We start from the raw sequence: 23,016 nt of genomic DNA, 5'->3' as shown, positions 1-23,016 counted from the left end.
GATCGGGCCTAGTGCTGCGAGAGCTGAGATCCAACAATCGAAAAGTCAGCACAATACGCAGCATACAGAAATCAGAATAACGTACAGGGTCTTAAATGGACGATATAACGGCCTTCTAGAACAATAACTCAAGTGGTAGCGTCGTTTGTTGGAAAATGTTCTCACGATTAAACAAGAGCGAGCGAAACCATAAGAGGAACGACGTCAGCATCGTCATATTTTCCTTCTACTGCCGTCTATCCACAGGTATAGCGGCATTAAGAGATTGCACGAAGTCTCGCGCAATAACTTCGCAGAGAACAGTGGTACATATTGTCCTGGAACAGGCATGGTGTTCTTTCTTTTCTTTTTGTTCTTTGTGTGTGTGTGTGTTTAGGCGGCTTGTCCCCCTAAACTGGTGGACACCAAATACAGTTATTTCTCCCTCTCTCTTCATTTTGCAACATACGAGGAAGCCTGGCAACCATTTAATACCAGTCAAGCAGTACGACGCGCAAGATGAATTTGCATAGGAAGGGAAAGCTCGGCGTGCAAGCTAGTATTTCTGTGAAAATAGCGCAGCCTCAGTTACAACGCATCCACCGAGGAGTAACTTAGTGATAGTCATATATTAACGCAATGCAGCGCTGCAGTTGATCGCCGGTGCAAGGCAATCACGCCGAATACGAACTCAAACAGCGCCATCTGTGGTGTACTACTTCCCGTGGCCTTAGCACAGCTGCAGACGTGCTCTTTCCGCCGTTCGGTCTATCTTTACGGGGGCTGCGTGCGTTAGCCTCCGGCCAACGATTCGTTCCACGTTACGCCACGTCTTCAAAGGGCAAAGTGCGACGACCGCATCACGTTCTTCTCTGGTCTGCTTTCCGACGCACACCCATACTTGAGCGAGCTCGTAAACACAGCGAACTTGGTGCATCAACCGAGTGTAAAGCTCACCTCGAACACAGTCTCAGTATGCAGCTCGCGGTGTAGAAACAGATCCATGCTACAGAACTTGGCCAACGTGATCTCACACTTACATGCAAGACAACAACTCTGTTCGAGGTTCTAAGAGCCGCCGAAAAAAAAGCACGGTGCAGTGTCGCAACATCGCCACTAAAACCTGAACACCACGGCGAAGCTGTGCAGTGTGACAAGCGCAGTCAATCGAACCACAGCGACGCCGATCGGCATATTTCATATGCACATCCTCTCGCAGGTCAGTTCTGTTTGCCAATTACAACCCAAGTATTACCATCAGCAAACAGCAGGGACAAAAGAAGTAAGAAAAAAAAAAGGCAAAGGCTTAGAAATAGCAGGAGTGCAAAAAAAAAGAAAAAAAAGAAGGGAAAGCCGTACCATTGTTTTCGTAATGTTCTCGTCCTGTGTGTTTCAACATCAAAAATTTTGCAAGTTCTCAGGAACAGTTTACACAAAATCCACCTTGAATGTTGCACCTAGCAAAATAGTTCGTGTAGGCCACGTTAAAGTTTACTGAGATACACGCTTTAGCTCGAGAGCTTCTGCCTAAATACACGGGAACGGAAAAATTGTGTTTTTTTTTTTCGGCAGCCACAACATCATCTTTGATCATGTTTGTTGCATTTAAAAGGAAAAGTTATAATTTTGTGAATGTTAAAAATGAATGTTAAAATTATGCTATATATTTGGAAAAAAGTCGTGAAGGTTTTTACGTCTCAGAAAACGCAAGTGTGAAGTTTAGAACTCTATAACACAGCAATAACGAAACGGCGTCACAATTCTGTAAACTGCACCTATTAATACGTCGAAAGCCGACGAGAGAGAGAGAGAGAGAGAGAGATTTGACATATTACACACCGCTCTGAAATATGACATCAATTTGCGAGTATGACTTTTGCTAAGCACTTGTAAACATTGTAACACCTTCACGTAATTTATAAATTCATATATCAAATTTGTCCGCTAGAGATATTCTAACACTTGCGGTTTACAGAACTGCAATATCTGTTTACGGTGCAAGGTTACGCATCTGTAAACTTCGTGCTTCTACTTCGTTAACTATAAACAATATTTCAAAATTTTTTGTAAAAATCCAGTCTTAATCACGATCACAATTGATCGCAGTTGTCATACGGCAAGGACGGGGGACAGGAATCGCGAACACAATAGCCACAGGGGCTACCGAACTGCGGAATGTTTTAAAGGAAGTGCAAATTCCAGTGTGCACGGTGCCAAACGTTGAGAGGCAGGGCCATGCAACTTAAAGGGCATTGCTTGCAGTAAACAGGGACATTTTGACGCTAGCTAAGGCAATGAATTTTTCAGTCATTGACACCAACGGAGAAGCGCACCGAGCAGGACGCAAAGGCGCTTTTGTGTATGACGGGATGCATTTCACTGATTGTATAGCAACACCGGTTGGACGTCGATTCACGGGACGGGCAGCAGCTTTTTAGGTGGGCCCCGGTAATCAGGAATGAAGATTAAGTATTAAATGTAGCGACACACCAGCAAGGGTTAGAATCAGAATACAAGGAGTTAGGGAAATACGCACAGAGAATAAGTATAGAGACGGTAATATTTGTTACATAAACCTGCATAGTAGTCGAAGCAGGAAAAGTGGCTGCAAATTCAAACGTAGCTAAATCACGAAGCTATTAGTGTGTAGGGCTTGACCGAAACGGATGTAAGAGATTTGGAGCAGCCGCCTGTTATTGACAATTCTGTATAGGAGGGGTGAAACAGAATGACTGCGTCAATGAAAGGCGGAGGCGCAGGCATGTTAATTAGGTGAGGTATGAAGCGGCAAAGGGTAAAAGAGGCATGTAAGGAGCATATATGGATTAGCGGCACATGGGAAGGCAAGAAGATGTGGCTTAGAGTAGCTTATTTGTGGACAGGAAGTGATAGCAGAGATAAAAATAAACAATTGGTTGATTGCATTAGAAATGATATTAATGAGTGCAAGAAATCGGGCCAGGTGGTATTAGTAGGAGATATGAATGGACACATGGAGGACTTAGGCGTATATACTGACTGCAACGGTTCTCTAGTGCTGGATCTGTGCGATGAACAGAACCTTATAGTAGTTAACAGGGAGAACAAGTGTCATGGACAGGTAACGTGGCAATGCGGAAACAGGCAGTCATGCATAGACTACGCCTTAGTCTCAGAAACGGTACACGAACGACTAGACCAAATGATGATAGATGTACATGGAAAATGTAGCCTGTGTAGCGATCATAAACGTTAACCTTAAAATTTGGGAAATGTACTTACACAAAACACGAACCAATGGCATCAAAATTTATAACGATGAATGAAAAGCAAATAACAGAGATCGCAAAAAAACTAAGAAAATGGAGGCGTTTCCTACAACAGTCTGGGAATATAAAGAACTGGTAGATGTTATGCAGCAGAAAATAAGATAGACACGGCAAAAAAAAAAGAAAAGTGGGATAGGAAAGAGGACGTACCACATGACTGGTGAAGCAAGGAAGTAAAGCAAGCTATAGAAGATCGTAAGCAGGCGTCTAGGGATTATAGAGAAGCCAAAAAATTGGTATTACACAGAGAAGAGCTGCTCCTTAGATGGAACAAGTAGAACACAAAAACGACACCGCCCGTATCGTTTTTGTGTTCCCTTCCGCTGTACTGAGAAAAGAAAAGGGTTGCGAGTGAGCTCGTGCAAAAGAAAATTAAACACGCAAATGAACCGTTGGGTGCATAGCATTCGCAAAAGAGCTAAAGATGCCCCAGAAAGACTCTGAAAACATGTAGGAGCACTCGGAGCTCCAAGTAAAAATTCGCAAACGGTTTTAAGGGATTAAAACGGTAACATCTTCGAAAGAAACGATGCGCTGCTGTACATCACAGACGTTATCAGGGATAACATCTGCACGAAAGAAAGCGAAGTTCTTACTCAAACAGATCCCGCAACAGCAGAGATGCATGAGAGTTCAAAGGGGAGGCTCGAGCTGGTTGCTTAATAATAATAATATTTGGGGTTTTACGTGCCAAAACCACTTTCTGATTATGAGGCACGCCGTAGTGGAGGACTCCGGAAATTTTGACCACCTGGGGTTCTTTAACGTGCACCTAAATCTAAGCACACGGGTGTTTTCGCATTTCGCCCCCATCGAAATGCGGCCGCCGTGGCCGGGATTCGATCCCGCGACCTCGTGCTCACCAGCCCAACACCATAGCCACTGAGCAACCACGGCGGGTTGGTTGCTTAAGGACGAACACATATTGGAGCAAATGTTCACAACAAGATCAGGCATGTGTGCACGCTGCAGCAAAAATCCGGAGACCCCCGAGCGCATTCTAATGGGATGCGAAGGTGAGACCCGTAGGTAATGTAAGCCTTCCAGAAGCACTTGGTTCTAAAGTGGACGGAAGCATCAACTGGCCGGCAGTCGTGATAAGCAAGAGACGTTTAGAGTATTGGTGGAAAAGTAGCGGGAAAGAGATTGATACGACCGGATCGGTTCAGATAGGTTGCGGTACAAGGTTCAAGAGAGTTTTACGGTTCAAGATAGGTTTTAAGTAAACAAAGGAAAGATTAAGGAAATGTATACAAAATAGGGCTACAATAAAACAGATGCATAGCATACCCAAATACGCATTCTGCGATGATCACTTCGGCAATACTATCACCTTCGCGTAACGTAGTGGTCAGCCAGTCGATCAGCTCATCGGATATTGCTCAACCCGCCAAAGAGCGCGCGCCTGACGGCCGAGGTGATACTTTCTCCGAAAGTGATCGTCGCAGAATACGTCCCCTGATTAAATCAAATAGGTTTGGTGACTACGTGTCATCGCCCTGTTTCAAAGGGGATAGCAATGAATAATAATCATCATCATACTTCTTAGAGCTTCTAGAATTTATATTTTGCTTTCAAATGCAACAACTATCACTTGAATTGGTCCAGCGGTTGTCCTATAAGAGCATTTATGCGTTTTACATGAATTAGAATAGAGAAAACAGAGTTATTACCGTGCTAAAGCTTCTCTTCGTACGCCTCATTTGCAGGCTTTTGTGAGCTTAGTGTAAATGGCCTCATTTTTCATCCAGCAGTGAGGTTGCTTACCAGAGCACTTCGTAAGCGTGAGAATTGCTACCGCGCAATAAACTGTATGTTAAAGAAAATTTAGCAGAAAGCACCGGACACCGGCGCACCTAGTCTTCTGAGTTGGTGCGCATCCATCTCTGAAGTTCGTTCAGCGGCGTGCGTGGCCAGGCAGTGCTCGCAGATCTGATTCGGCACTCGGCCCTCGAAATGCGATGTGCGCTCGCATATTCCATGTCTTGCCTTTTCCCACCATCGATCTCGCATTTTTTTCTCACTAACTCAGTGCGGCGTTGTTCGAGCTAACCAACGCCGCTATGACCACAAAGCAGTTCGCTGCAGTTATTCTAACCAAAGGAGAGACAGGTTTCAGTTCACAAAGAGCGTGGAATACAAATAGAATCTTTCATGATTGGCTGGAGCCATTAGAATATTTCTGTCATAGCCAACAAAATAGTAACCACTGTACCGGTAATTAAGAAAAGATTGAAAAAATAAAGGATAAGAAAAGAACAGATTGGGTTAGGGAACAAACGCGAGTTAATGACATCTTAGTTGAAATCAAGAAAAAGAAATGGGCATGGGCAGGACATGTAATGAGGAGGGAAGATAACCGATGGTCATTGAGGGTAACGGAATGGATTCAAAGGGAAAGGAAGCGTAGCAGGGGGCAGCAGAAAGTTAGGTGGACGGATGAGATTAAGAAGTTTGCAGGGACGACATGGCCACAATTAGCACATGACCGGGGTAGTTGGAGAAAGATGGGAGATGCCTCTGCGCTGCAGTGGGCGTAACCAGGCTGATGATGATGATGATGATGATGATGATGATGATGATGTACCGGTAATTTGCAGCCACGTTTTTATGTGAAAGGATTTGAGAATTAAACAAATAATTTGAAAAAAAAAAAAACTGGTCGATCATATAGGAAGGGCAGGTGGCAGGCCATCGCCTTGGCTTTGGAGTTTTTTATCCGTTCACCAATCGCTCGTTGGCCATCCCATTTTTCCTGACCCTTGCGAGTGGCAGACGCATTTGCTGTCGTACATCATTAGCTACAGTAACTGATCGAAGCCCTATAGGCAGAGTAATTTGCTAGCTCAAGAAAACATTACATTTTCAACTACTAGGAGTGGCAAACGGGGTGGCCATTACGCCTTTGGTATAGCGCGCTGTCGCCGCTAGCCAACGCGTGGATGTTGGCCAATAACGGTAGCTGAACACACACAGCGCTCGAGGCACCGACTAGGTATTTCATGGTGAACGTCTTACAGGGTGAAAAAATGATGGACTAGACACGATGGCGAGACATTTTAGTCTCTCGTCTTTTCTGGACACTAGTATAATTCTTGTTGTGGAGCCCAGCATTGTCCTATACAGACGCTTTTCCAGTACTTCGTCTTTTTGTGCCATTGTGATAGACGGTTATGCGCAGGCGGTGCTTACAGCCTATTTGTTTCCTTCTTTCTTTCTGCCGCCTCCAGAGCGTTATTCTGCAGCGCAGTTGGAATATCGTGGGCCGATTTAATAGGCCGAGATGACAGCACCTTCGCTTCCGGACTTCTCACTGCCGTCTTTTTTCTTTTATTATTCGCACCAACCTTTTCTTCTTCGTTAGACTTGTTGGGTGCAAGCCGCGGCGACACGTATGATATACGGCGACCCAGAAGTCCGAGCTACCGCGGGAAAGAGCCCCGTCTGCTGCTCCATTCATTTAGCACATTGTGCGCGGTGACGTGAATTCCAGCGAGCAATTCCAAGCTCATACGTCTAGTTTCTTGACTTTCTTTTTCGATTTGTCAGGCTATGCGTGCCAAAGGCTTCGGGGCATAACGCCATTGTCATAAATCCCCGTTTCAAAAAGTCGGACGCGCACTGGTTTGGTATAAAGCGGTTGAATTCACAACCACAGCGAAAGTCTGCGTGAAAACCCGCCGCATGCTTTCTCACCGAGCTTCCTGCTCAGAATTTCTGAGCGAGAAAGGCCTCGCCCCATATTTTCTGTTGGTCAAAAAAGGCACTGAACGTATTTCTTATATTATTTCCTAGGACGTAAAAGGCAGACAGGTAAACCCAGCGTTAACTCTTACTGTAGTTTAGCGACTAGGACATTCTGCCGCTTATTGCGGTACGTATACTTCCCTGTCCGAACGTTATATTGTGACTTTAGGATTGATAAGAAATTTAATTAGGAGTCATAATGGTTTTGTGGCTACAACTTGCGGGCACAGCAATCCATGTTTCATAACACGGTCAGTTTTGAAACCTTTAACAGAAGTCGTTGTAAATGTACACTCTGGAGGGCGACGACAGAATAACCACGCTCGTTTATGTTTGTAGACAGGTGCACAATTACTGGCACGCATCTCTTGCGCCAGTTTTTGACTATAACGCTGGTGCAAGTCTGCAGTTATTGATTACGGCATTGCAGGAACAGCTGCGCGCGCTCATGGCGTCCATAGGAGTGTATTACCTGCCGGTGGGAACGCCTGCGTGCCACGACGTCTTGTGGAGAGGGATCGCTTTTGCCTAACCACTGCATGAAATCAGAAACAGTCTACCCCCGGCCAATAGGAAAAAAAAAGGAAAAGAAAAGAGAGAAAGCAGTTTGACCCACATTTCACCACGATAGCTGTCACAGGGCATCGCCTCGTGTGTTCTTGTTCAATGCCGTTTTTAGCGCAGTTCTTCATCTCTTTAAAAACGTGGGGTTTCCGGCAGTGCTAGATGATCATAACGCGGATCGGCGCATGACCTAATCTTAAATGTAAATCAGTTAAAACAAAATTAAAATTAGAAAGACAAATTAGTTCCGACAATCACAATCATGGAGCCTGACTCGTACCGGCCGAAGGACCAATGTCATTTAACCATGTGGCTGATTTAACCTGTGCTGAACCTTTGTATATCACACAGTGAAATCCGCGGCAATTGCTCCTCATTTGTAAGACTACCTATAATATAGAGTGTGAACTTGGGCAAGTTGGTAATTCACAAAAAACTTGCAAAAGCGCGCTACGAACAGGACATTGGTTGTACCTATTTCTTTGCCTACAAGTGCCGTTCGTAATGCATTTTCGAAAGTTCACTTACTAAAGTTTGTCATTGAAACGCAATTTTCGCAAATAATATAATAGCCAAATGCATATTTAAGATGTATTGTGCCAGGAATAATTCTTTCTAAACATTAGAAGAAATAGAGGTCGGAGACAGCCACGTTGGAATACGGCACGGAAGTTTTAACAGAAGCTCTTTCCGAAGCAAGGAGGACCATAACCGTAAACAAAAAAGAGAGAAAAAAGGGAAAGGAAATGGTGAAAAACAGGACAAAATAATTCACATGGACACTAGCACGGAGATCCTGCTGGCTTGATTATAAAACACAGAGCGCTATGGGGATACAACAGGTACGAGGTGATCCGGAGTATGTGGAAATGTGTAATGGTTCCAGGACTTACATTTGGAAATGCGGTTGTTTGCTTGAAATCAGGGGTAGAATCAGAACTCGATGGCAACCAAAGGTTAATTCATGGGAAGACTACAAATGAAGCTGTGCAGGGTGATATGGGCTGGACGAGCTTTCAAGTGAGAGAAGCTCACAGTAAAATTGATTATGAAGGGCGACTGAGGAATACGTAAGGAAGCAAATGGGCTGGGAGAGTTATTTGTACAGGTATTTGTACAAGAAAAACATTGATTCACAGCGGAGGAAAAGAACTAGGAAGCTTACCAGTAAGTATGCGGCCTGTATGGTAAGCAACATGGCAACAAAGAACGCCAAGCAGAAACTCAGAGAGGCTGAGATAGTCTCATGGGTGGCGGTAATGGAAAAGAAGCCTGCTGTGAGTAACTACTTAACAGAAAAAAGCGAAATCAGAAAAGAAGCAATTTCTAACTCAATGGGAAGCTCATTACTTTTCGAAGCGAGATGAGGATGCCTTAGAACAGGCACTTATAAAGCGAGATATAAGAAGCAAGAAGAAGCTTGTTCTTGATGCGATAAAGCTAGGAAAACGATGGAGCATGTTTTATTGGAATGTGAAGATATCTGCCCAGCGGCCGACTTAGGCAACTCTGGCCTCCTTGAAGCCCTTGGGTTCAGCGAGAGCAGTGGGAAAGTAAACATGTCCGCAGTAGAGATTTCTAAGAGGCGAGTGGAAGATTGGTGGAAGAAAAGTAGGGAAACGACAAACAACGGAAGCGTGCAAAAACAAAGTTCACAATAGGGGTTCAGAAAGTTTGGTTATGGTAATTGATCGTGGTTTTTTTTCCTTTTCTTTTTTTCTTTTTTAACATAGGTAGGACATTAGGCATTATAATAACAAGAGCTTGGTAGCACAACCTACCTCCCCGTTCCAAAGGGGAAGCTCACAATATCCATCTATCCATCCAGCCTCAAAGATATTCATTACTGTTTCCTGTGGCAACCGTGGCGTAGTGCAACGGTGACGCAGTGGTTAGCGCGCTCGGCGTGCCCCCCCCCCCCCCCTCCCCTTTTTTTTTAGTGACCTGAATATCACGTAATATGTGGGCCGTTTTTCTGCCACGGCTTCCTGATGGTGGTGGGGTCACACAGTGAGCGAAGTAATGCGCATTTATAAATGTTGTTGGCTGTTGCTTACGTTACATTGTGGGTACAACGGACCGTACCCGTGTCTCTTTTCTGTGTTTGGTGGTCGTGTTTTAGCTCGCATTTACGTCTTACCTTCCATGTGAGGAAATAGACCTTTAAAGGTGACCTCAGTCAGCTTCCATCACCGCTTCCGTTTCCGCCTGCGCATAGACTGACAAGTACGGAGACTCGGCCTCTGTAAACCACGGTCTTCTTCCGAATACGTTTCCTTTTCGTCCTTGCATTCATTGTACGCTACGCGGTGCTGACACTGACGAAGGCATTCACGATGTCTCACTTCTACCTTTTTCCTATCTCACTTTTTTTTTATCTCCATCCGTCTTTGGCAATGTTGACACCGGCGCGGCCTCCAGTCGCTTGTGTTCGGTCAACTGGGACGAATCAGACTTCCGGCATGCAAGAATGCGGCTCGCGCTTTTTGCCCTCGAGGCGATCGGAAGTGCATCCGGTACAAGAAGCGCTGATTGGCTACATTATAGCTGCTCTGAGCTTTGCCCCTAGACACCTTGCTCCTGCCTACCCTTCCTCTCCTGCGCTTTTTGTGCACACATACAAATGCACTTGCGCTTGTGGGTACATGTGTGAATGTGTGTGTTCGCACTTTTGACGGATTCCCTGAACGATATGACGTGAACAACACGAGTGAATGTCTTTAGCCACGTAAGGCAAGAATAGGCATTTTCTGCAATTTGTTTTTCCTCCCTCCGCGGCGGATCAACGAGAAGTGATGCATTCAAGGCACCCGTGCAGTACCAATATCTCTTCGCATCACATTATCCCATAGAAAATAATAACAAAAGAAAAGAGAGAAAAGCTTTACGCCAGATATTCTTTTTGATTTTATCATGAGCGAGAGCAGCTATTATATAACACCATGGTGACTCTGATTGTGGAAACTGCGACTATGCAGCAGCAGCGCTCCAAGATGATCGAGCAGGAAAACAAGAACCGTAGATAAGTGAACAAGCGTTACGCATGCGCTTAGAAACATAACAAGCGCTTGTTAGACGTTGCTTGCTAGCGTACTTTCTCTTTCTTGTGGTTTATTTAGCGAACGCTTTCAATAGAGTTCAATATAGGCAAGCTTCGCTGTATTCCAGCTCGGCCCTGGCTCTGACGAGGTCGTAACATCCTTTGGCGAACTGTGAAATGTTTGCAGAGCCCAACTGCCGTCTGGCTGATGACCATTGTGGCCGAGAATGTGGCCTTGTACAACGTGATCATCATCCCAAGGATGTGCAGGGCGAGGAAAATTTTTCTTTTCTACCTGCACTGCTCTGGGAGCGATGTAGGTGTATTATGAGATCCACGTGAGACGTCCCTTGGAGTGAGCTCGTTCGGTCATCTTAGGTTTGTTACCAAGGGTTCCGCACTATTCTACAAACTGTTTCAGATATGACACCTAAATTTACTTTATAACGCGCTTTACCTTTCTTTTTGTCTGTCTCTTTATCTCTTCGAAGACAGAACATACTCACACCACATGAAAAAAAAAAGGAAAGACAGAGCCCCTATTCATAAAAAAGCTCTTTTACTGGAACTGTTTGCAAGAGCAGCTTCAAGCCACTTGCGATGTTGGGCATATAAATTCACGACTGCGGTTGGTCAATGGCACAGGGCATTTACGAACGAAAAGCTGAGTGAATTCAGCTCAAAGTTCTATGCATTCAGCAAAGCCGAAGTCATCTGTCACTGTAATAGATTACTCGGTATATTTCTATCTTTTTCTCCCTATATTTGGGCTTTCTGTACTTTATGGTCAGACATGCTGACCTGCAGCGTTGGTTAATAAAGCGGCTTCGGCGCTCTGCTTCTTAACACGAGGTCGCAGTTTCAGTTCCTGTCTCCTTTGCAATGGAGGCGTGGTGGCAAAATGCTGGCACGCCGAGCTACGCATGTTAACAGTTCCCAGGTGGTTAAGCAGGAACCCTTTAAAACGGTGTCCCTCATAGCCCACACTGCAGCTTCTGGACGGATGATGCACTTCGAGAATGCTATAGCCAAGATTGTCTGTACCTTATTCATGGCTCTCGCCCTTTCTCTGCCTACCCCCTTATTCCATCTCACAATGCAGGGTTAGCCAACCAGAACTATCTAAGTCAAGCTGCCTGACTCTTGATACATCTTTCTCATATAAACGGCACAATTAAATAAGAGAGATATATGTGCTATCCCACGAGTAATGAGACCGCTTACACAGAGACCCGCATTTCCCCGAATGTGCTACACGCGCTTTCAATTATTTCAAGCGAGCCGAGCCGTCTGACCGCTGCCAGTTGCCACTCAGCTTCAAACGCCTTCCAAACTATATGTTAAGCATGCTAATAATCGGCAACGCAACCCCGCCGACTTGGTCAGCAGCCATCGATAAAAGCATCACCGATGACCTGTTGCGCGTACGGACGGCAACGCGTTTCTTTCGCTTGAGTATCGTGTGTCTTTCTACAGCCTTGAGGAAAGAAAAAAAAAAAGGCTGACCTTCTCGCCACGACTGGCACAAGCTGGCAGCTGGTAACAGTTCATTCCATGGCGGGCGTCCTTAGCATTTGTCCTTTCTTTCTTTTCTGCCGCTGCACATTTTTTTTTTTTTTGCACGTGTGTGTGCTTCTCCGCTTTTGTCTGTCGTCAGACTTGTTGTTAATCTGAAACTGTGGACACCCACGGGGACAAAAGAAAGAATAGAAGAGCAAGATACACAGAAAAGCAAACGCGCCCGCTTCGCATTAGGAAACAAAAGAGCACAATGCGTGCACGGCGTGGGGTGGTGCACACAAAGGGGGCCAGATGAAAAAAAGCGCGCCAAGAACAGAGCCATTCTTGGTGGAGTCGCATTTCTCCAGCCTTTTATTCTTCGGGCTTCTTTGCGTTTTCTTTTTTTCCTCGCCCTTGTGTGCATTGCACCCTGGCGATCCGCTCTACCCTTTTGTTCTTTCGTGCTGGCACAGTCCTGCCGACTCAAGGCCGTTTCCTCGTTGAATACGCTTAGCGGCCAACCAGGACGGCTGCTGGTGACTCGCATTTGTGCACTATGCTCGCTAGAAGCGGTGTTACTTACTTGCAGGGACGAAGTTCACTTGCTAAATCTTTCGATTCCTTCCTTCTTTTAAAACTGCGCTCAACCAACACTGCCTCACTCACTTTGCAGCATTTAAAGCTAAATAGCCATGGAGCTCGTCTGCGGCACTAGCACTGTCAAGCGAACATATACAAGAACGTGACGTCGCATATTACGTCAAAGCTCAGTGGAGCCCCGCTTTACGGTGGGCTTGAACGTGGAGATTCAGTAATAAAACAATTACATGTTGCGACATGTGGGATAATAACAACATTCTAGGAAATGCGTGCACGTGCCTGGCAGACTTGCAGAAAGTGCAATAAAGCCATTTCTGACTCCGAAATCTTCAGACAAGCAAACATAATAAATTAACAAGGCATTCTGATGGAAGTCAATATGATCGTAGTCAGGCTGTCATTTTTATTTTTCGCTATTCCTACTTAGGGTTCTATATATAAGTGTGTATATATATATATAAGTGTATATATATATAAGTGTCTATATATACGAGTAACTATATAAGCTCGTGCTTCTATCTTGCGGTTAACTATTGCGCAACAATCCGCGCCAGTTCGTCATCTTTTGCAGCTTTGTTGTTTACGCCAAATACTCGCAACCCAACTATGCTTGTTGAGTATTCGAAAGGATTATCTCTATATGCATGCATTGAAAATGAAAGTAAGGCTACGCAGCGTCTGTGAGCGTTTCGCTGCATACGATGTTCTAACGCACTGACACAGCGACGCCATGCAAGCACATGCAAATGGCCCTTAATGTGACGTCCCTCATAAAGAAATGGGGGAACGCAAAGGCGTATTTGCGGAAAATAACTCAGATGAGGTACCTTTGTTCTTCATGGACGACGCGCGCACCTAGAACTATGGCATGTCGCGCATAAATTAACGGAATTGCCCTTGGAAGAATGCTTTTGTTCCCGGCAAAACCAATTCAAATGACAGTTGCTATTCATCTCGCTTTCAAAAAAATAATAATATAAAAACCACACATGGAATAAAACTGAACATGGAAATTATAATAATGGAGTTTTCATCTTTTTGTCGTACGTCCTGCGAGTGAAACTCCTTCATTCTTTATTATTATTATTATTATTATTATTATTATTATTATTATTATTATTTAGTGTGAGGATCTTTAATGTTCTTGTTCAGTTTACCGAAGCGCAGTCCCTTTGCACAATCATTTATGTCAGCTATGTGCCAAGGCCCTTCTTTATTACTTGCAATAGCAATTAAATTACACTCAACCTGTGCACTGGTTCGTCAATCGTCTTTCCTGAGGTCCCTTGTGTATCACATGTGCCTACTTTATTGAGAACATTTGTACACATTTGTCTGTATTGTCGCGGTGTGCCATACAAACAATTTCTACTGGTTGTTTTAGGAGGAGCAAAAAAAGCGTTGTTTGCCGCAAGCGGACTTAGCCTCGAAATGCTGTCAGCAACTGCTCCATCCGAGCGCTACTTGTCAGCTGCTGTCTGAAACTTGCCACAATACATCTGGTAACACAGGAAAAGACTAATGCGAGGACGGATTTGAACTGTGGGCCCGGCCATCGTATATACGTATATATATATAAACATTGTGGGGGTGTAGAGAGAGAGAGAGAGAGAAATAAGAGAGTAAATGCAGAGTGGTTCTTCGAAAAAGAAAGCTATGATCATATACGAGGATTGGTGGTTCATAGCCTGTTACAAACGTACTATTTCATACTCCGCTTACTCCGCGCTTTTGAAGCTCGTCGCAACGCAAAGCGAGGGTAAAAAATCGTTCTTTTACGCGAGCGGATGTGCGACTCTGACCTCAACTACTTGGATCGCGTTTTCGTCCCAGTTGGTCTTGAGACATCGTGCACGCTTTAGCTGGCGATCTTGAGGCGCGGAAAGGGCTCGAAATAAAGCGTTGCTTGGTCCAGAGCACGGTATACGCATTTGTGTGTGCGCGCTCTTATCCAGGTGTAAAAAAAACCGAGGTTCCGTACCGACTCCCAGGCAGCTTGCCGTAGCTACGTGAGAGGTCGAATGTCTTCAATCGCCCAACGACTCCTCAAACAAGCCTCCGAATTCCCGGACGTTGAACTAGTGTGGACTCCAGGACACGAGTCCCTCCGTGGAAATCAGCGTGCGCACGCTGTAGCCCGAGCTCATGCCTCCCGGGCGCCACAAGAGAGGGATACGGACGCATCCATGGAGCCCGTACCTTTACAATACAACGCTATACTACAACACCACAAACTGAACAGACGACAATACCCACCTCCACACAAGACCCTCTCACGTGAAGACGCCGTAACATGGAGACAACTACAAACCAATACATACCCACATTTAAGCAGACTACACGCAATCCACCCTACACTATATTCATGCAAATGTCCCCTTTGTAATGATTACGCCTCCCTATATCACACCACATGGGCGTGCCCGAACGTGAAGGTGGCCCCGAAAATACCCAACCCCACACCCGAGCAGTGGGAGGCCGTGCTGACTAGTTCGGACCCTCGTAACCAGCAGCAACTGGTGCGGCGGGCCCGGGAGACAGCAAGAGCCGCAGGAGCCCTGGACTAAGGGCGCCTCCCGCACTAGCAGAAAAGCACCTACTTGTCCTTTCTTTTTATTTAAAATAAATGTTTCTCCTCCTCCTCCGTGCTCTCAGCACATCGGCTTCCACGTCGTTTTGTGCAGGCTTGCGGTGTTTTGTCTCGTGCACCGAAAATCGCGAAGGAATTCGGCGCTGCACACCGCGGGCGCTTCAACCGTGGGAGCCGGAAGCACGATATCGTTCATTATAATTCTTACATTCTTATAATGCGCCGCTTTTGTGCACCGCCGCAGATATCCACTGTGCATACTTTGTACCATATTGTAGGAAACTCTATGCTTTGTACGTCCTTCGACACTCTCTTTTGCCAAGAGGTTATGCTGCGAGCGGGTGCGACGTCGTCACGACGCTTGCGAGTATATAGGCTTTCATGTAGCGTGTCTACGCTACATACCTCGGAGTCCAATGCTTTGCAGCGTGTAAGCTCGCTGCTCTGTTGGAGGACACCGTGGGCGCAGTGCTCTGCTGGCAACTTTTAGCCTCGCAGTGACCAGTCTACCAACCAAACCGAAATGAATGTCAACGCTGTCGCACTTGCCGTCTAACAACTCAAGCTGACATTGTCTACCACCGTCTGCTACATGCCGGAACTCTCACACAACTATCGCCGAATTTTTTAATGGTATAATGCCAACTCAAACCGGACACTGAGCCTCTATTCATTCCATGGATGCGGAATTTTTTTACCACGTGTTAAGAGAGTCAGTGACAAGGTCTTATATAAAAAGATACGGGTTGCTTTTTGTTTGTTTGCCTTCAGTCTGTCCACCTAGCAAGGTTCGCGTGGTTCTATCGGTAGCATCAAGCTTATAATGAGCTTAAACTCGGAGTCGCCACGACGCGCAGCGATAGAAAGCGTGCGTTCTCCTCAGGCGACCGCAGCGCTTGGCCGATCGATCACGACTGAGCAGCGGGCGCCAGCCAGTAATTGGACCCAGCTGCCAACGCGGTGACGGCTTAATTGGTCGCGTGCGCGCGTCTCAACGATTGATCGAGCTTTTGTGGCCAAGAGTTTATCCTGTATATAGTAGCTCGTCGAAAAGGTTGACGGTCGCTCTCGAAATATCGTGGCATTTTCATTGTAGTCGGGCAATTTGATTTCTTATAAAAGATCTGCCAAGAGGCATTAAACGAAGGGCGTCGACATATGAAGCGTTCCTCCAGCCCTCGCAGCGTTCGTAATCAATGTCGACGTCACCACTTCTACTACATTATCGCCACTAACTGCCTAATATATACTGCCTTTTGGTGGATTCAGTTGAACTGTTCTGTTCCATTTAAAACCGCGTTATCCCGTAGCAGTAGGCTCAGATTTCGTTAGCCGAGGCTACTGACCGGGCTCTGCTAATCACGAAGTCGTCATGTGAACGCGTGCCATTTTGTATCTTCCTTTTCATTTTCTTGCTTCGCAAATTGAGCTCGGAAGGAGTGGGCGGCACACTCGTGGCTCGAGCGCCTCAGGGATTTCATTCTATAAACCCGAGTTCCCCAGTGGAGCGCCAGCGAGGCCGTCCCAACGAAGCTGCCGCTAGCTCGCCCACGAAGATTCATGCTATATTTGGTTGTTTCCTAAATGCTATAGTGTTGTTGTCGCCGTTGTATAAGGTTATAGTCCGCAAGGACCCATCGAGGTTTCTGCGAGAGCGCGGCCACGTGTTTTCTAAGAACTCCCTAGAAATTATGTTGATTATTCAACGTCAACGCGAGCCAGGGTAAACACATTGGGTCATGTTCGCAGCTTCGCTGCCACTAATCAATGTTTTCGCGCGCAGTTAGGCCTCAGCTGACGCAATAAGCCGGGACCAGATCGCCAGAGACACAACGTGCGGTCTAGAAGCAAGTAGGTTTTGTGCAATGATTAAAATATATTGCTCTCTCTTTGTGTTATGCGGAAGATTGAATAGCAAAAGAAATATACAATCATTTATCTTCATTAAAGCGGTAAATTTATTTACTATAAAGTTCCAACGATCCCCTTGTTTCGAAAGTGCGCGGCAGCATCCTCCTCGGCTGCTACGAATGAATTGAAGAAGTAAATGTTATCAATAGAGTAGAGAACTTGGTGTGTTAATACATGGTTTAATGACAACGCCAGTGAACCGAAGAGCGACCGCAAGTAAGAGAAGCTGCCAGGACGACGCTGGTGGTTCTGACGAGAAGTTGACGAGAGGTTAGCAGCAGGACTGAGAACGATAACGATGTCAGATTTGCCGGGAACATGACGAAGAGTTGATAACATTCTGTCGAGAAGCGGATGAAAAATTGTTCTCCTTTCGAGAGACGAAACTGACAGCATGGTCATGCTGATGTGAGATTGACGATGAGTTAACAGGAAGCCAGTGGCCGAGAAATTGACGGGTAATCCAGAGGATGACTGTCTAAGGGCTGACAAAAAGCTCAGTGGATGACCGCCACCGTAACTCAGTCCTTGCGTTCCGGAAACGGAATTACAAAGGCGTTCTTACGCAAAAATGCTTTGTAAGACTGGTCACCAGCCGAAATGGACAGCGGGCGAGACAATGGCAAAGTGGGCAGGAAAATATATAGCTTTTACGAAAGAAAAGTTTTGAGAATACGGCCGATGTTCGTTTGTTTTCTGCTGATGCCGATAAAGGTTTTTCTCTTGACAAATTAAAAAGTGAAGGTAGAAATTAAGTTCCTATTCATGTAATACACGGCAAAAATTATTTCAATGATTCTGCATGCGTAGAGTCAATTAGCTTTCTACACTTATAACGTCAATGGGCACTGACACAACCCGGCTTAATATTTTGCAGCACCGCATTGTCAGATGGTGCAATCCGCAATGGATGCTGAGGTTGCTCAGCGGCCGTGATATCTTCGTCACCGGAGAAGCGACGGACATTCGGAAACGTGACCATAAAAACTTTCGAGGACCGCAAGGCAAGGAATGGGAAATGCGTTGAAAGCTAATTGAAAGAAAGCGACATAGCTTTAAGGGCTTTCGAACTGCTGTGAAACATGGAATGCGAAAGTCTTTCGCAAAGCAGCGGAAGGTACGTTATTGAAGGAAGTGAGAGGCGCCCAGAAAAAAAGACAAAGCAGCGGAGTAGAGCAATGTCGTCAGCAATTGTCGACATATATACGCAGTGCGGCAACATAGGTAACTAAAAACTCATTCATCTAGCAGGTCATCGATACTTATGTGTTGAAGCGAATCAAGGATCGCAAATTGCAGTGCATTGTCGTATGCGGTCTTCATGTTCAGGAGAACATCTCCGATTAACCGGCGGCAATATCTTTCCACCACCACGGTAGACCAAGTCAACGAGAGAGGGAAAGAGAAAACATCTTTAATGAGCCTAAGATGGCTTGATTTGTAGAAATGGTTCTTTTTCATCAATGCAATACCCGTCTCTTCGAAAGGCATTCATAAATTCGGGAAAATGTGGTCCATGTTTTCGTCAACTTGGATAGTTCGCTCAAGTTAGAAAGTGACATTTCACTGTATTAAGTCCTAATAATTATCCTCAAATTACTGTCCTTTTTGCACGCCAGCTGCGTCAAATTATTCGGCACTGCTCTCTGTAATACTCGTCTTCATTATATTTTTTATTTATAATGTTGTTGTTTCACTGCAACATGGGCAGAGTTGGCGACCCTTGCTTTTTCGTCCTTCCCTACGGCGCACGATGAGCTTAAGTAGTTGCCGAGCAAAACCAACTTATTCTGTTAACCTACGACTCTGAGGCGACTTGGCGAGAGAAACTTCTCCGAGTTAATTTAAAAGCAAATCGTTGTCGCAATAAGAAACTCTGTAAGGTCAGCCCGCGTCGCCTGCAGTTATGCTCGCATCTAACAGGAGAGAAAACTGACGTTGCCTCATCCATGAATAAATGATTCTTCGCCAGCGCTGACGTTTGACAGCTGTCTCACTCGCTTTGTGTCAGAAGGCTGCACGTATGATGGCCACACAGCGGCGCATCGCGGCAGAAGGCACGGCAAATGGGCACCACTCCGTTGGCCAGAAATTCAATCTCGTCCGTTACGGCTAAGATCCGAGCACGTGTGCCACAGGATGATGCGACGCCCATTTAGTGCCGGGCAGAGGTATACTTTCGCAAACCGCTCGCGAACGAACTTGATGAAATCGCGACGGAGAGTGGCTCGCCTCACTATAATAATAATATAAAAAGAAACAGTAACAGTAAACCCCTGTCTCAATTCTCCTGTAATACGGTGTGCACTTATAGCTCGCTGCAAAACGCTGAACAGCTCTGCGCAGACTTGCCCTTCGCAAACCCTATAGCCAGCGCACCCACGCATTCAAAAGTTGAGGCGCATTGCTTTCGTTGTTTATTTATTTACTTATTTATTTATTGTTTTTTTGCTAAGTAATTTGTGGCCATTCTGTTTCGCAAGCGTCTTTTAATTCATTTTCTGAAGCTCGGCGGGCCGTGATTCTCGGATTCTCAAAAGTGACCTACCCCTTCCCCCTCCTTCTTTTTCTTCTTTCTTTCTATCGTTTTTTTTATCTGTACGTCCCTTATTGCGTCGTTATCCACACGCACACGTCATTCGGGATACGTGAGCTGCATCGTCATGTTGTGCGCGTTCTCTGTGGGTGGATTGAGTGCGATTTACCGCGAGGTGCGGGGGCGGCTCTTCTTTTGCGGACGACAGCGGATCCAGCGGATCTTTTGGAATGAGCTCGATATGAGCCCTTGAAAAGTGAATCGAATTTCACGTGTGTACAGGTATGCCCTGTGTTTCATATCTGGTTGTGCGCGAAATTCCCACAAAATAAACGCTCTTCGTTGTCGTGAGGGATGTATGTTCATTACATTTTTTCAATAGTTGATTGAATGTTCATGAATGTGGCACGTTCTTAACATAAATATATGATGCCTAAGTACCGGTATTGGATGAAGTCCTGTCATGACGCAAGAGTGCTAATTAACGCTTATTTGCTCCCGACGTCTGGAGAAAGGATGGCAAAGGAAAGGAAGGAGAATTAACAAGCAAAAGCCCAGTGAGCTACAAGGGGGAAAACAGATTTAAAGAGATATGACGTCTAATGAGGTGGAGGACGCTCCGTAGTAGTTTGACGTTTACCCATGTTTATGAAGTGACTATCGTTTGCGTAAATAGGATATTGAAAGCCTGCTATATTCAAATAGCAACCTCCCCCTGTGAAAAAAGAATATTACAGAAAACAAGAAAGAGGACTGGATGAAAAAAATATTCGTAGCCTTAAGCGATTCCTTCGGCTCTCAAGTAATTTACTGCGACAGCAATTCATCCGCCGGCTTGGCCCGACGTCTCCAAATTTGTGCGAAACTGCTGCAATCCACGGGGAACTGCCCGAACTGCATGCAACGGCGACGACACCGCGCCGACGACAGTGACGACGACACAACCGCGACACGACGACTACACGACGACGCTTGCCGTGGCGTAGCGGAACGGAGTTAGCGAACCCTCTTTCGAGATGGTAAGTGCCGTCGCTGAAAAGAAAAAAAAAACACAGAGAGAGAGAGAGATCACAGTCGGTGGTTCGCTCTTAAGAACTCTTGTTTGTCGCTGTCAATGCTTTGAGCAAACTATTCTAACGAAAACCTTTACGAAGTCAGCACAGACAAGTAGAAGCAAAGAGTGTGTGAAAGGCTTTCGTTAGAACAGTTAGAACCACAAATAGGACGACCACATGCAAGAGTTCCTAGAAGCAATCTTTCAGCATGAGAACGGCACAAGATTGACTTTTCGTTAAGGGTCATTGTATTTGAAAAAAGGACCATAGCAGGAGAACTTAGATTCTTTTTAAACAAGGCACGTTGAAGCTCTTGCTACCTGACGCATCCCTTCTTTTGGTAAATGGTTCAGAGGAAGTAGCAGGTCTTATCAGGAGCTCATAGTGAAAGCTTTCAAGTTACACCCTTGTCGTCCGATGTGAAACAATAGTATTATTCTGTACAAAATACTTACATTTATTTATTTATTTATTTATTTATTTATTTATTTATTTATTTATTTATTTATTTATTTCAATACCTTCAGCGGGGGTGGGTGGGCGGGTTCAGAGGGTTTGGGTACATTATTTTCACACAATCGCAATAACGTAAGCTACAACATTGTTATATAAAAATAAAATCAAAACAATTAACAGAGTAGGGCATTCCAACAGAGGTCAATACCAGAGGCTTTAAATGACAATACCGTAAGCAACATTATTGTACATGTAAAAAAATATATATGTTTAATTAAACTAGCAAATAACGGCGCAGGGTATTGAGATATTGCATTCCATAGAAGCGTTCTTAGATGAGATGGAAGTGATTAAATTACAGAACAGTGCAGAGATTTATGTTGAGAGGTTCTTAGAGGTTCTGTCTTTACCTGCCCTCCATTTACATGAAGTGGGAGGACAACATTTATTTGCAAGAACAAGCTGTCGGCATAGGCTCCCGCATTGCGCTCTCTTTAACTGATTTGGTTTTGGCTTTCCAAGACAGGCGTCCTTCTAATTTAACACGTTAAATGTTTTAATTGATCTATTTTAAAAGCCTCTATGTTTATAGGCGATTACGTATAGTTTCATTTGACAAGCTCACAAACATGATGCTTCGTTAGACGCGGATGTTATTAACATCTTAGCAGTTTTTAAACAATGATTGCTTCTTCTATAATTTATGCTTGAATCGCCAGAAAATGACATCATTAGGTTTCTTGACCTGAGGCTGACATTAACATCTAACCACACACGTTAGTCACATGATCCGTGCCAACTAGTATGAAGTATGAATCCGTACATTCGAAGTTAATGAAAACAAGCGTGACAAATATGAGCTTTGTAAACGCCATGAAAAAGTATCCCCAAACACCGGAAGGCCAAGCAACGTTGCGACCTAACAGAAGCTGCTTATCTCAGGCACACTGTAGTTTCAGTTCTCGAGAGCCTGCTCAGAAAAGAGCGCAGGTAGGAAAATTTATGTAGGAAACCTCCGCAGAAAATCCAACGAACCGCTGTCGTTTTCTATACATTGGTACACTACACGATAAGTTGAACAAGATAGCCCAAAGCGCCAACGTTCGTGTCGTCTTTTCGGCGCCAGAATAGCTGTGAAAATTGTGCACGCTAAGTAGCCAAAACCGAGCAAAATCAGTCGCGGCTGCACTGATGAAACACGAAAAGCAGTTCGCATCTTGATTGTGGGCTGTTCAAAGCTCGCCTTTTTGTCTTGTGGAGAACACGTGGGCCAGATGGGAAAATGTGCCAACACAAACTTATCCGAGCACAAGTGTAACGGTGGAAGGTATATATACGCAGGGAAACTTATCCTATCATTGTACATGTTGTGGGTTCGTTCCATTGCATCACATGTGCAGCATTAGCGCTAGGGCGAAGTAACAACTCATCAGAGAGATAGTTGAAGCAGATATCAGAGACCGAGTAGCAGAGCAATGTCAGCACCACCTCCATTTTCTCTTACTGCTTTCCTGCGCAAGCTTAAGGGTACCGTATCGTTTTCTGTTATATTATTGTTTAATTCTGTATAACAAGTGTCTATAAGAATGTGTGCGCTATGCCAATAAATCAGTTGAAAGTCAGCGCCCATGCGTCTCATTTCTGCGGCACCTTGTGCATAACGCGCTGTGATTTAACTACATTATTAACAGCACATACAAAACATTACCAGTACTCACCTACGGGGCAGA

The 23,016-nt window shown here is 45.1% G+C and overlaps 1 protein-coding gene across 3 annotated transcripts in view; it reads right to left on the bottom strand.

Annotated features, from left to right (window-relative positions):
- The window catches only part of LOC139057276 (ganglioside GM2 activator-like), an 85,694-nt gene that overhangs the window by 21,891 nt on the left and 40,787 nt on the right, over positions 1-23,016 (bottom strand). Inside the window, exon 1 of one of the 3 annotated variants that reach the window (XM_070535193.1) lies at positions 937-1,090. The exons of the other annotated variants lie outside the window; for them this stretch is intronic. Within the exon in view, the coding sequence (XP_070391294.1) occupies positions 937-984 (48 nt within the window). The 5' untranslated portion in view covers positions 985-1,090. Of the gene's footprint in view, positions 1-936; positions 1,091-23,016 lie in introns of those variants that run through there. 3 annotated transcript variants of the gene reach the window in all.

The sequence above is a fragment of the Dermacentor albipictus genome, chromosome 3 (genome assembly GCF_038994185.2).
Source record: "Dermacentor albipictus isolate Rhodes 1998 colony chromosome 3, USDA_Dalb.pri_finalv2, whole genome shotgun sequence".
NCBI lineage: Eukaryota > Metazoa > Arthropoda > Arachnida > Ixodida > Ixodidae > Dermacentor > Dermacentor albipictus.
Note: the sequence above shows the minus strand (reverse complement) of the source record. Positions and strands in the feature narration are given on the sequence as shown.